Raw genomic sequence first — 15,020 nt, forward strand, 5'->3', positions numbered from 1 at the left:
CGTTGGCTGGGATGTAAAAAATACATTCAGAAACCATTCAAACCCTATTGTCATCTCAGGGTCAAGCACAAAGTCAAAAACAAATGGGATACCACAAACATATTTGTTTACGGGCCACCTTGACCCCTGAGATAACACAAGGGATAAAAACTTAAATAAACAAAATTTAAAAAAAAGAAACACATTTTCTGCAGTTTATTATTTTCTGAATCACAAACTGCAGTTTTTAAAATTTGATAAAGAATTTCTAAACTTGACTACTTTTTTATTTTTAACCCAGAGTTTTACCTTTTTTTCCGAGTTTCTACATTTCTTTGAATAGTTAAAAAAAAAAAAAATTCACTCTTTCCTAGCCACCATTATTACTGACCATTTCACAGAGGGGGATAACCAAGCACAGCAAAATACATACATACATTTATAAGATTTACATGTTTTGCTTAAAGTGAAGACGTAACGGGTGACAAGAAAAGGGTGGAAACCTTGAAGTCCCACATTCCACAGCTTGAGTGGGGGAGCATTTAAGAGGAGGGGGAAACAGAAGAGGAGGATCTGCTGCATATCTAGGCCACATGTTCAGCCTGCAAGAAGTTTCATATTACGGTCAGATGTGCAAAGATTTACATGAGGGGGGGTCAGTCAATGTGTCCTACAGACAATGAGGACGTCATCCATGAGAATGCAGTAAAAGGAAAAGCGAGATAAAAGCCCCCATGGACACACACTCATTAACACCGGATCTTCCATTCACAGACTTTTGCCTTATTCAGTCCTGTTTTGCTCAGTAGGAAAAAGAGGGTGGGAGGTTACGTGAGTGGGAGTGACGGGGGAGGAGGAGTTGTCAATGTAGCCGAGAAAGACGGGGTGAAGTCGAAAACTTAACTTTGATGGTAATAGAATGGAGGCCAGCGTCATCGCTCAAGACACAAGGTGAGTTTGACACACAGCTGAGGAGGCGAGCGGTGGATGTGTAGGACGGTGGGAAGTCTTAGCTGTCAATCAATGTGAATCGCAGTCAGGAAGTCAGACTTGAAACTTTTTTTTTCTAAAGCCTCAAGCAGCAAAAACAGATGTATGAAGGTCTGGGAGATTATGAGTCTAGAAATATGTCGGGGGGGGGGAAAAACGTTTATTTTGTTGCTGCCTGGCAAACAGGAAGTTTTTCGTCACGTGAACACAGAGGGTGTTTATTCACAGACCGTTATATAGGAAGTAGAAAAAAGACTAGAATCTGTATAACACTTCCCTTTAATTTCCTCTTTTTTCTTTTTTTTTTGTTCCTTTGCTGTGGTGATGTCAGATGAAATGGTCAATGAATGGAAATGAGTTGACAGATGTTTAAAATTGATACAATCTGTGTTGATGTGAGAGTGTAGAAGTTCCAGCTGATAAATCTTTTCTTATGAAGGAGTCAGCAACACCAGTCCAAATTGTTTCCTCACCAACTGCTGATCTCATGGTTTTTCTGCTACTCATTTTTTTTTTTTCTGTGTGGGCTGATGTGACCCTTTTCCTCTGATCGACTTAATAACTGGTTCATCAAACTAGCCTCCTCATGCCAATAAACACAATTGTTTACTTCTAATGTTGACACAATATTTACTACACACATCTGCAGAGCTTTATGCCTACCTATATGACTTTTATTTTGAAACCAGGAAGTCAAAATCTTTTAATAACAAAAGCGTACACATATCTCTTAAGTGCCTAAATCTAAGTTGTAAAATTAAACATAGAGTCTGTAGAAAAGGATGGAGGTCGGTGCTTCTTATTAATGATTTATTTTGTGTTCTTTTTCAAGACTCAAGCACTGTTTAAAATGTGACGTGTGAATGAATGACAATGTTATAGTTAAATGTGGAGGGAAATTATATTATTGGCTGAAAGTCTTGATGAATGGCTTCATCCCAAATAGAACACATGGTCACTTTGTCCAACTTTTTATATATTTTTTGTGTCCCAATTCTGTCACCATTCTTTATACTTATATATTAATAAATGTATTTATACACAAGAAAATTATATAAATATAAGTGCACACTAAGTCTGGTTATGCTTAAGGTTTTCCTCCTTTATCCTCGTTGCTGTCGCTCATTGTGATTCACTCGCCACATTTTCAATTTCTGTTATATATTGTCGTTTAAACTGTAAGACTTTGTTGTGATTTGACACTTTGAAGTTGAATACTGTCTTATACAAACCACACCACAGGAATCTAGACAGCATACAATGAAGAAGAGAGAAAATCACAGGGGATTAAATATAAAGATATAAATAATGACAGAAAAAGAAAACAAATCTATATTTAAAAAGTATATATTAAAAATATATGTAAATACATTTTTTATGAAGGATAAGAGTAGTTCAAATGCAGGCCGACCAAAAACTTCAACACTTCTGTGGGTAAAATGTGGTTTCCTGAGTTGAACAAGATCTTGTCAGTCCGACAAGGTGAAGAACAAGATTCAGGAACTGAAAGCTAAGATAGAATATAGTTTAATTGACACTGAAATGACTGAGAGCAAGGAAAAGCTTGGTTTTCACCCATTATCCAAAAAGACAGCAGTAAAAAGTTACTCAAAATGTTCTTATGGTAACTATGGCAACAACAGTGTGGCCTCAGCTTGAATTTATTACTATACGTTTTTCAACAATAGCAGCCCATAATAACAATCACCACTGAGTGCAGTCCTACTGTTTTATCACTTAGTAAGTGCATCGAAAATATATTCTTCGGTCACACTAATGCAGAAGTGAAACAACATTCTGAAATGTGAGCCAAAAGTTCTGATGTATTTTGGGATTATTCAAATCTACTCTAGTCTTTCACATCAGTTTCAGTTTATTTGTAAGTTTTTATCCAGTCATACACTTTCACATCAGTCAAGTACAATCGTATCATTTTCAATTACAATCTAACATGGTCTATTGCAGGCAAAACAATATTTGGAACGACAATCAAACTTTAACACTGTAATTACACCTTTTTCAACCGGATTAAACATTTGTTTAACTGTCTACAACTATGTTTACACCTTTTTCAACTGTATTTTAAAAATGTAACCATAGTTAAACAAGTTTACTACTGTAATTACCTGTTTTCCCACTGTATTAAACGTATGTTTAACTGTGATCAAACAAGTTTACAACTGTAATTACACCTTTTTCAACCAGATTAAACTTTTTTTTACTGTAATTGAACAGGTTTTTAACCTTAATTAGACCGTTTTTCACTGTATTAAACATTTGTTTAACTGTAATCAAACAAGTTTACAACTGTAATTACACCATTTCAACTGTATTCAACATTTAGTTTTTTTACCGTAATCAAACAAGTTTTCAACTGTTATTACACCTTTTTCCAATTAGAGTAAACATTTTTACAATTATTAGACACATTTTCAACTGTAATTACACCTTTTTCAACTGGATTAAACGTTTTACACCTTAATTAACCAATTTACATTTAATTACATTTTCAACCATATTTAAACACCACTGTAATGATAAAACTTACAAATGTAATCAAATTATTTTCAATGGTAAACAAACATACTACCTTTTAAAAAACATTCTGCATACTTTTCCTTTACTCTGAAAAGTAGATTTAGTTACGCTTTCATTTTTTTATTTAATGTTATAGAATGATGACTGTGTGTCATAAAGCTTTTCTTTCTTTTCATATGTGTGTGAGCAGAAAAATAAAAACAATAATCCATAATAACTACATTTTTCAAGATACAGTAAATTGTTTAATTCAAAAATTTAACAACATCCTTGTCAATGTATCTCATCGCCTTTTGTCTTAAATAACTGTGATTTTCTCACATTATTCAATTCAATACATTTATATTGAACCCTTGTGTTGTCTCTGGGTCAAGGTGAACAACCTCCCTGGCTTTCAGAATTACATATGGAGTGGTGGAGGTTGTTCATCTTGACCCAGAGACAACACAAAGGATACCACAAACACATTTGTTTTCAGGCCATCGGTCACCTTGACCCAGAAAGAACACCAGGGTTAAAATGTTATGACCAAGGACACCTCTGACTAGAGGAATGACAGTCTGGACACTCATTGATAAAAACTCTCTTGTTTACTTTCAGCCACACAATCCCCCCTAAAGAAGCCCTCAACAATTCACCTGCCCCCCTCGTACCACCGTCATTGCCTCCCTCTCACCCTCCTTTAAGACCAAGTCGCCCCAAACCACCTCCTCCTGCCAAGTCCACCCAGCTCCCTTCTCGACCTCCTCTTGGTCCATCCACGCCTCCGTGCGCCCCACCACCTCTAATTTCCAAACGTTTAAATTCCCCCACTTTATCCAACGTCGCTCTTCCAACCTTCTTCCCTCCCGCAGGTCTCCCTGTGCCCCTCTCCCCGACTCCCGTGGTATCAGTCCAACCCTTACCAAAGCCTCTTGTCGACACAGAACCTTCAGCACCATGTGCTCCTCTGATATCACCCACGACTATTTTATCCTCCTCTATTCTTCCCGTCTCTCCTTCCTCTCACACGCCGGCAAAACTTAGTGTCCTCGATCAGCTAAAGGGTAGCGCCCCCGTTTGGCAGACGACGGGACTGGGCCAAGACGAGACGACACGTATACTTGAGGATGAGACGCCAGGGGTACAAAACGAATAATTGTTATCTACCATTCCGTAACTAAAAACCGGTCCGACCACCATTGCAGGCCTTCCTCATCAACAGGACGGAGAGCGGGGACATGATGCTCTTGCTGAGGCAGTCGGAGTCAGAATGTGTGCGCACTTTAAAAGTACAACATCACAAGTCGAGTAAGTGGATGCTTAGAATGAAAACTAGCTGTCACAGATTCTTACTTTGTTTTCCATTTCAGGTCTTTACCTGGATGGGTCTTTGTTACTGTTTGACAACATCTTTAAACTTGTCTCCTTCTACTGTATAAGCAGGTAATACTCACTTAATATTTTGATACAAGAATGATGCTTTGATACTGGAATTTCTCTTTACACCCCTCGCCAGAGACATATTGGACGCCCCCCTGAGGTTACCCCAGGCCATTACAACGATAACCAAGCAAGAGGAGCTGGAGGCCATCTCTGCCTTGGGAACTGGTAAATATACATTTTTGCTTGAGGAAAATAAAAAACATTGACCATTACTTGAAAAGATATAGCAGGAAGGTGGTCAAACTCATTCAAACAAAGGGGAAATATCAACATTTATCTTCTTTGATTTGGGCCACCATAGGGTGGGCCATATAAATTTACCTGCAGCTCAGATTTGGCATGACCCTCACCGAATCTCTTACAGATTTCTGGAAATCCAATTTGAACCGTCAGTCAAAGAACCAGGACCTGAACAGCTTCAGTATGTACCTGCATGTTGACCCAGTGTTGGTGGATAGGACGCCCAACAAGGACCCGGTGGTGCCAAAAAAAGATACTAGTCTTCCTGCAGACTCCTTGATACAAAATGGAGGGTCCTCAGAGAAGAAAACCCCTGTTGTCAAATCATCCAATCAGGAAACCAAGTTCAAGAGGCCACCACCACGACCCCCGAGCCTGGGAACGACCTCTGGAATGGGTTTGCTTTTCTCAGAGGAAGTGAAGGTAGTAGAGGAGCGAGAAAACCGAAAATTGGCGTCCTCGTCACCATCTCAATCCCGACCTCCTGTTCCTCCGCAGACACGCTCGGCTCCGCCTTTACCTCCTGCTCCTCTCCGTTGCACACCCTCCCAAAAGAAAGTCAAAGATCAGGAAGGACCAGTTGCTGCCGACAGAGGGAAGGAACAGCTCACAAAAGCTGAGGAGGACCCAAGAGAAACCAGAGAGGGCGAGAAGATGAAAGAGAGCAACGATGTCCTGAACAACAGTATCAAAGGAGAAGAAGAAACTAAAGATAAGAAGTTGAAGGAAACAGAACAGGATAAGGAGGTGAGAGAAGCAGACACTACAGAATCAAACTCTTTGAAGCAACCGTTGGTGAAAAGACCAACTCGTCCTGTACCACCACCACGGAGAAAACCCTGCCCTCCAGAAACCCTTACAACCCCTAGCCAGTCGGTAACCCACCAGCAGGCTGTCACCAAAGCAACACCTCCACGTCCACCAGATGTTTCTTTGTATTCGCCTGAAGGGGGCGCTGTGTTGGATGCTGACCCTGATTCTGGCACAAACAGCAGCACAGAGGAAGAAGGAGAGGTGAAACACAGGTAGGTTTGGACATGATAAATGGTCATCTGAAATTATCTGATAAAATGGTCAAAGGAAATAACACAAAGTGGGGCTAAGACCGTAGTTTAAGTCTTAAAGCAGGGGTAACAATTGGGGCGGAGAGGCTCAAACCTTCTCTACAAAAAACGCTTCCAAGAAGTATATAGTCTTTGTGGTTGGACCCAGAGGTCTCATCCTAGTTGGACTTACCTGAAAAACATTCGGAAATAGGGACCTTAAAAGGTACTGGATTAATTGGCATTTTTAGATGTGGAAAATCTAAAATTGTGTGACAGACAGAGATAAGGTGAGGAGCTCAAAGTGAGAGACAAGACACTCAGCTTGGAAATATTTAGACTACGGAAGTATCTACTTGTTCTTTTGGTTAATAGCGGATCCTAAAATATGGCTTTACTTTCCAACCATTTCCAGTTGTTCGTCAGAGAGCCGTAGTCCAAAGGTGACAGTGAAGAGAAAACCCACCACTATCATTCTAGACAGAGCTCGCCACCGACTGTCCACTGTCCTCACGGGCCTCATCAGTCACGAGAGGCGACTCTCGCAGCGCCTCGTGGAGCTGGCCAGAGACCATTCCAGCTATTTTGGTAACCTGGTGAGCACCCACAAACAAGTTGCTGTTGAACTGTTTTTCAAAGCGGTCAATAAAGATGGCATCTGCATTAGGTAAAAGAGCATAGGGCGTTCACTTTGGAGAGCATGTCCAAACACAACACGTCCACGGAAATGCTGCAGGAGATCAGACAGATGATGACTCAACTGAAGAGCTACCTGTTGCAGAGTGCTGAGTTGCAGGGCATGCTGGAACCACAGCACCAGTACACACAGGACAAATTGGGTAAGTAGATTCTGCTTTAATACAACAAGTTCTCACTGATGAGCAATTCCTTTGTACAAATGACTCTAATGAATCTGAATTGAAAAAATACTTTGGCGCTAGGGCTGCACGATATTGGAAATATGTGCGATATTTGTTATTGGTGTCTTGAATTGCGATATCGATATAAATGCGATATTTTTTCTTTCACCTAAAAAAAAAAAAAACAAACAAAAAAAACTTGCCCGTGTGCACACGCAGGTGCAAGTACTGTAGGGGAGGTCCGGGGCTTTAGATCAGGAAAACGATGCAATATTTCCATTTCATAATATCACTTACAATGCTCAGAGCGACATCAGAGAGGAGCCGCCGGCTCGTCGCAATATCACCAAATCAATAATAAATCCCAACTCCTTGTAAACGCATACATAACAGTTTAGAAATGACCTGATGCTAACAACTTAGCTCATTAGCATACGGCAAAGACAGACAGGTTTACATGTTTGGAAGTGCCACGATCTTAAAAAAAACGCTGAAAACAACTGAGGCGAGATGAAAATTCCTCACAATATGTTGCTTTAGCAAAGGGGGTTGAAATGGATGAATGACTGGATTACTAATGTTTAAGTAGCTCATAAGTTAGTCTTACTTCCGTGTATGTACTGAGCCGTGCTATTTCAGCGTGACAGCAAGACGCTTTGCCATAGCATCCGAGCCTAGCAAGCTGCACCGCACAGCTCACAGACAGGCAAGACGTAAACGTCAACGAGACATAGAAGTACAAATTGACAACGTTACAGAACGAGACACTGTTTAGTCAAAGTGCGCATTTAAGAAATGCTTGATTTATACAATAAAACATTATAAATTATCGCACATGTTTTCGATATGCATATCACACGTGCCAATATCGTGATATCGATATCTTTCCGATACATCATGCAGCCCTACTACCAAAATACCGTCTGTCTTGAAGAGGATTGATTTAGTCTTAGAACCGAAGGGGAACTCATTCTAAAAAACACTCAAAAGATGGCCTGACAGTATTTTACATATCAAATCAACCTCTAGCAGTAACAAACAAATGTATGTATTTAACTACAGTAGAAATGTGCTTGTTTTCCAGTTATTCAGTTAACAGACAGAGAGACAAAGGTAAATACTCCTGTATGACAGTGACACAGAAACTTAAGTGTCAGAACATCAAAGTTGTTGTTGCAAAGTAATATTGTTTCGAAGTAACAAGCCATGGGTTGATGAGGCCTCATGAAACAGCTGTTGAGGTATCATGATTCAATGTCATGATTTTAAAAGGCCACTAGATGACACTCTAAGTTTGAAATGGATTGCAGCTTAATTGAAATTGTAGCTCAAAGCCAACAATTATAAACAGGAGTTGGTGAAGGTTGTTATGTCCTTATACAGAAACTCTATCGTCAAATATTCCATGTACAGCAAGTTGCATACTCACTATAAAATACCAAACATTTAAAACTTTTAAAAAAAAACTGTCTTACTGCTGTCTTTGTATTTTGTTTTAATTTGCCTGTTTAGTGTCCTTGTGTGTTTCCAAAGGGGCCTTATAAATAAAACTAGAACTATTATTAATAACATTTGGGCTTCTGTGTGTATTTAGAGAGTATTGTAGAGGCAGCACTGTGCAAGAGTGTCCTGAAACCTCTGAGAGAGTCCATCTATCAAAGTCTAGAGAAACTCTACACGGACAACGGTGACCTCAAACAACTGGCACAAAACCAAGTAAGTCACTATTGCACTCGCCAGTCTTTATTATTTAATAAAAGTATTAACGTGTGTGTTGTTTTTATGTCAGTCTGTGGTCATGAGCAGCACAACCACTTCTTTAGGAATCAGCACAGCTATCCCCGAGGCCTCCTCCATGGAAAAAATCAACATCAAGCTGAATAATCTGCATTTGGAATATTCACCACAGAAGAAGATGGAGCTCCTGCTGAAGGCCTGCAAGATTATCTACGACTCCATGTCTGTCAGCAGCCCAGGTCAGGATGGTTAACGATTGACTAACGTCTTCTCTAAACCAGAGCTGTCCACATTTTCCTCGATCGAGAGCTAAATTATAGGAAGCCTTTATTTTTAAATGCCCAAATATACTTAGTCAATCAAAGAAGTCTTTCTTCGTACATTAAACTAAATCACATTAAAAGTATAGAAGTAAAATTACTTTTATTGATTAAGTATTAATAGAATACCGTCTATCAGGCACATCAGCTACAAACTATTTTATTGTCCTTTACATCAAATTCCTTTCTTTCAACCTCAGTTTTATCATTTTTGTAAGTCTCTGTATAATTGTTGACATCCATTAATCACTGTCTCAGTCTAGCATAACCACTGGCATATTTACAGGTAAAAACCTCAGCAAGAACATCAATCTACTTTCATTTTGAGCAAACCATCTGGCGGGCCACATTAAATGACTTGCAGGACCACATTTTGCCGCGGGGGGCAATGAGTTTGACACGTATGGTGTAGCGGGACTGTTGATAAGCCTGTCAAATGAAAAAGCAGAATAGTTTAATAATAAGTATTATATAGAATTGTACCACAAATGAGCAGAATACGGAAATAAAAACGCAAATTATTTATAATAATAAAGTATTTGATACGCATGTATTTTGATTTTTTTTTAAGTGGTAATGCCTGCACTAATAGATTTTATTAAAATATTTTAAAGAGAAAGCCGTCAAGCTCAAGAGCCAAACAAAATGTATATTTACCTAACAGGAAGTTTCAGTCTCATATTATCTTAACTATCTCTCTAACAGTTTTTCCGTTTTCCAAATTCGGATGTCAAGCAAGCCAGAGTTCAATAATACCTGTGTTTAAAAAGAAATTGCATGTGTTTTAGGGCGGGCCCACGGCGCTGATGACTTGCTTCCTGTGATGATGTACGTCCTGGCTCGATCCAATCTGTCTGCCCTGCAGCTGGACGTGGAGTACATGATGGAGCTGATGGATCCTGCTCTCACACATGGAGAAGGTTCAACCAAAATAATATGTTCTCATGCTGTATGTTTAGATTCTCTTAGTGAGGATCAGATCTCTTATATAGGAAACATATTATACATTTCAGATTTTCTATTTTCATCAAGCGTTCTTCTTGTATGTGCACGTCTAGGTTCATATTACCTCACCACTACTTATGGAGCGCTGGAGCACATCAAGACATTTGACCAGCAGAGGTCAGCAACACGACAGCTCAGCAGAGAAATCCAAGACTCTATTCATCGCTGGGAGAGAAGACGGACACTTAACCAGGAGAGGGTTGCTCAGAGTTCAGTGCAGGTGAACATGATGGCTTAACTTGTTATTTGTTGAACCGAGAGAATATGTAACTATTGAGACACTTCAACAACATCATTTGATGGATTTTCCTCATCTATGTATTGAAACTTTTTTGGGGGGGCTATGCAGGACTTTTTGACCGTTTGCTCTCCTGATATTGGATCAAACCCCAAAACTCTTGGAGTTCTTCCTACAACTACCATCCAGCAGTTGACAGAAGAGTGTGCTGCACGGTTTGAACAAGGTTAGACGTCCCTTGACTTTATTGTTCTTATGCATCATCGTTCCATCTCTACCGTTTTCTCTCCTCCAGATTCCTACGTTCTCAGCATCTACGTGGACGGTGTGTGCCAGCCACTAGCCCAAACAGATTTGGCACTGACTGTCAAGAGCAACTGCAAACGGGGAGCATACTGCTTCGTCTTTCACTCAGCTGACCAACCCAACCAGCTCTCAAATCAAAGCTTTCCCAGTGACCCGCCGCCTCACCCAAGTGACCGACCTGTCCAGCAGTCCATCCATACCCGTCCTTCCAAAGTACCGCCGCACCCAGCTAGACGACCTAGTCAACAATCCACCCGTAGCTGCCCCACTGCTCCGCCCCCTCACCCAACAGCCCCGCCAAGCGTACCTTTGATTCCAAGCTGCCCCACTGCTCCGCCCCCTCACCCGAACGCCCCATCCATCTTACCATCCGTTCCAAGCTGCCCAACTGCTCCGCCCCCTCACCCGAACGCCCCATCCATCTTACCATCCGTTCCAAGCTGCCCAACTGCTCCGCCCCCTCACCCGAACGCCCCATCCATCTTACCATCCGTTCCAAGCTGCCCAACTGCTCCGCCCCCTCACCCGAATGCCCCACCCAGTTTACCTTCCATTCCAAGCTGCCCCACTGCTCCACCCCCTCACCCGAACGCGCCATCCATCCTACCATCCATTGCAAGCTGCCCCACTGAGCCACCCTCTCACCCGACAGCCCCATCCAGTTTACCATCCATTCCAAGCTGCCCCATTGCCCTGACCCCGCACCCACTGTCCCGGTCCATCCTACCAACCCTTCCTAGCTCCCCCACCGACACACCACTGCTCCCAGTTGACCAGTTTAGCCTAGAGTCCATGACTAGCTGCGCCACTGACCAGTCTCCCAAACCAGCTGAGAAATCCAGCCCACAGTTAATTGGTAGCATCCCAACTGAACCAGCTTCCCAATCAGGCATAGAACCCATAGCCAGCTGCCCCACTGACCCTTCTGATCATCCTCCCTCAGTTAGCTTCTTACAACCAACGTCCACTGCTGGTTCTACAGATTTAGATGAAGAAGAAGATAACAGCTTGATCAGTTTTTAACTGTATTACGATGTAACTACATCAGAAGGAAAATACTTGTATAATATATAATTCAACTAAAATCTTCGAATACGGTTATCGCTACCGGAATTACCTTTATCTCTACTACGAACAAAACAGTTTCAGTTGATGGTTATCGTAACAAAATGTTTACCATTCTGAAGAAGGGTTTGGGTTTTTGAAATCATACCTAGACAAGACAAGTTTAGTCTCTTCTAGTAAATGGTTGTCCAAACCAAAACCACAGCACCATCCTTGACAACCCGGTGTACAAATCATTTTAGTCCCATCATGACTTTTTCCGACTGAACCGAAATAATAATGCCTTAACAGCATGTTAGTATACTTTTTTGTATGTTTTGTTAGTGTTAGGCTTCATGATTCTATCGGGCCACTTAAGTAAAAGTGACTGTTTTTGCTCTGGTTAGCACATTTCGATCAATATCAATAACGTCCAATATCGTTTTTTGCATGTCTGTCAAGGTTTTATTTACCGCGAAGGCCATGAACCTATTGACAGAATTTTAAAACCGTTATACTATTTACAAAACCGTAAAAGTTTCCAATGACCTCTGTTTATCAAAGGTTTCATAATGGTCTCAACGGTAGCAGTCGGTCCTGTTCATAAATACGACATTACTTTATAGTGCCTTTGTTTGTTATTCTTATACCATACCATGTTATACAGTGTGTCAAACTCTGCCATGTTCGTTTACATGGCTTGCCAGACATTTATTCTTATCCAAATCAAAGCAGATTCATGTTGATATGGTAAACTTTAAAGATGTTGTGGTAAGATAAGGAAGAGAGATGACAATAAAAATGGCTTTGAAGGAAATTAATTTGTTTGGCGAACATACACAGAGATAATTAAGATAGATTGAGCCTCAAAACACACATACCATAATACTCTTACATAATACCTACATAATACTCTAAACACTATTTAGAACAACCAATCAACATCTGCCATTATCCGTCTAGTAAGACAGTCTGACCGACAAGAGCATCTGTTACCCATTCTAGGAATGCTATTGGAGGTTGCACAGATTAATGGACCTATGTAAAATAAACAGCATAATACTGTATGTCATGTTCATGAAGCTCATTTTTATACTTCATGAAAGAATCTCAAAATGTTTGCAAATTTGCAGTCAGTGTTATAATTTATATTTGCACTCAAGATTTAAGCACACATGCCGCAATTGTATCATTCAGCCTTTTTGTTGTTTGTTTTTTGCATGTTTACATTTTGTTATGTTGTAAAATAAAGCAATTTCTTTCATTAAACACATTTTTGTGGTGGTTTATTATTTAACAGTTTTGCTGTGGAATCTAATGTTGGTAAATGCAGAAGATTTTTTTCATTGAGACAAATCATTAAGACGAAGATCAAGATAATAGACCATTCCGACAAGACCCGGTAATAGACCATTGAGACCATTAAGACCAAGAAAAACCCAAGACCATTAAGACCAAGACAAGACTGGGACCATTTAGACCAAGACAAACCCAAAACCATTATGATCAAGGCAATAGTACATTGAAACCAAGACCAAGACCATTAATACCATAGACCAAGAAAAGACTGAGACCGTAGACCCTTGAGACCAAGACCATTAAAAGCAAGACAAGATAGAGATCATTAAGAACAAGACAAACCCAGAACCATTACGACCAAGAAGATAGTAAATGGAGACCAAGACCAAGACCATTAAGACCAAGACAAGACACCACAAATAAGTGAACTCTCAAGACATTAGAAATGAAAAAGACATAAAAGGAAAATTTGCACTGTATTTGCAAAATATGTCTTTCCATCATTGGTCAACACGTGTTTAAATCCCAGTAAGTAAAAACCTCTACATATGACCTGTATTGGTGAGGAAAAATGACAGACTAGAAGAAAGACAGAAATAACTGAGAACTAGATGTTTTACATTACAAAGCTATTAGATATAAATCAATGATACCTTGTTGCAGTCATTTAAGATATATCTGATATGTTTGATGTTGTAAACCATCGACCTAATGGTAAGAACTGAATACTTCCACCATGTGACTGTTTGCACAAGTGTTTAAACGTCACAGCTGATGTCGGAGAGAAGTTTAAGAATGACAATGACAAGAAAGCCGGAGGTGGGAGGGATCAGCTCAGTGACTGAAGTCATCTTGCTCGCATCTCTTTCTCAGGTCCACCTGCTTCCTGTTTGCGCTTCATTATTTCTCCGGCTACATAACGAGGTCCTGGTAACCAGCTTCCTCTACTCTGCCCGTATTTGAAGGGTTTTCTTTGTGCATTGTTTGGAAAATGTTAAGTTAAGTTTGTGTATTGAGTATTTTTGAACTAGTCCCAATTGGAATGTTGTGATTAAGTATCAAATTCAGTTTCTATACAACGTATTTTGTTGGTTGTTCAAATATTTTATCCACTTATTTTGCATAATATCGATCCTGCAGCATCAGCTTAATATACTATTTTGTGTCTCTCTCTTTCTCATTTTAAGCTCTCTTAAGTTAATTAATATTTGAATTTCACTTTTCTATCAGACCATTTTACCACTACACTTCCACACCATAGACTGGTACACATGACACATTTGTTTGAGGTTGTATTCATCATTCATTCTACAAACCCATAGACTTCTGCGTTTCTGAAAGAATAACCCATGTTTCTGTGTTCATATAACTTGTACGCTCTTTATTAAAAGCTTAATTCTTTGCTTGCATTTCATGTTTCGACTATTACAAAGACACTGTTTCTCTTAGTGAGCACAGACAGCAGATTACATACTCCAAACCCTTGCGTGAGTCAAGTTTCTCCCACATTCCAAATGATCTATTTGCTGTTTTAAGTCATTATATTGGGTTCTTCAAACAATGGCGGAAACGTTTTTATTTTAGGAGCGGTTTCAAATAAAAAGTATTCTTGCTCAGCTAGTTGATAGCAATGGTAGTCATTCTGAAATAATAAAAAAGTGTCACGCTTTAAAACTTTGTATATATTTAAGACTAACTCAATTCTGTAAATACTTTTAAATTAAATTAAAAACCTATAATTTCTAATGTCAAATCTCTATTGAAAATGGCAACTGGGTCATCATTTTTAAAAAGGGTTCATATTAATATTGGTTTATGCCATAGCCATTGTGTTAACTCAGAGTCAAGGTCAACGACCTCCACCACTGCATATGCATTTCTGGAAGCCAGGGATGAAGTTCATCTTCACCCAAAGACACAACACAAGGGATACCATAAACACGTTTGTTTTCGGATCTTCGGGTCACCCTGACCCTGAGATGACACAAGGGCTTAG

The 15,020-nt window shown here is 39.8% G+C and overlaps 1 protein-coding gene across 2 annotated transcripts; it reads left to right on the forward strand.

Annotated features, from left to right (window-relative positions):
- Positions 1 to 824: 824 nt before the first annotated feature.
- On the forward strand, positions 825 to 12,998 carry rin3 (Ras and Rab interactor 3). 2 transcript variants are annotated; one of them, XM_087779994.1, is made up of 15 exons: positions 825 to 930; positions 4,108 to 4,630; positions 4,695 to 4,797; positions 4,860 to 4,932; positions 5,006 to 5,097; positions 5,297 to 5,595; positions 5,671 to 6,197; positions 6,631 to 6,811; positions 6,883 to 7,054; positions 8,670 to 8,791; positions 8,865 to 9,051; positions 9,921 to 10,052; positions 10,191 to 10,357; positions 10,487 to 10,601; positions 10,671 to 12,998. In XM_087779994.1, the coding sequence occupies exons 1-15, from the start codon at positions 899 to 901 to the stop codon at positions 11,702 to 11,704; spliced, it is 3,759 nt and encodes a 1,252-aa protein (XP_087636120.1). In that variant the 5' UTR covers positions 825 to 898; the 3' UTR covers positions 11,705 to 12,998. The 2 variants fall into 2 exon arrangements, with proteins under 2 accessions (XP_087636120.1, XP_087636119.1); XM_087779993.1 differs by having other exon boundaries at positions 5,297 to 6,197.
- The last annotated feature ends 2,022 nt before the right edge of the window (positions 12,999 to 15,020 follow it).

This window comes from Callionymus lyra, chromosome 18 (genome assembly GCF_982586985.1).
Source record: "Callionymus lyra chromosome 18, fCalLyr1.hap1.1, whole genome shotgun sequence".
In the NCBI taxonomy this organism is placed as follows: Eukaryota; Metazoa; Chordata; class Actinopteri; order Syngnathiformes; family Callionymidae; genus Callionymus; species Callionymus lyra.

Coding starts and splice junctions, on each gene's coding strand:
- rin3 (XM_087779993.1), top strand. CDS start 899: ATGGAGGCCAGCGTCATCGCTCAAGACACAAG. Junction 4,933..5,005: donor TCCTTCTACTGTATAAGCAG/GTAATACTCACT, acceptor ACCCCTCGCCAG/AGACATATTGGACGCCCCCC. Junction 5,098..5,296: donor CATCTCTGCCTTGGGAACTG/GTAAATATACAT, acceptor AATCTCTTACAG/ATTTCTGGAAATCCAATTTG.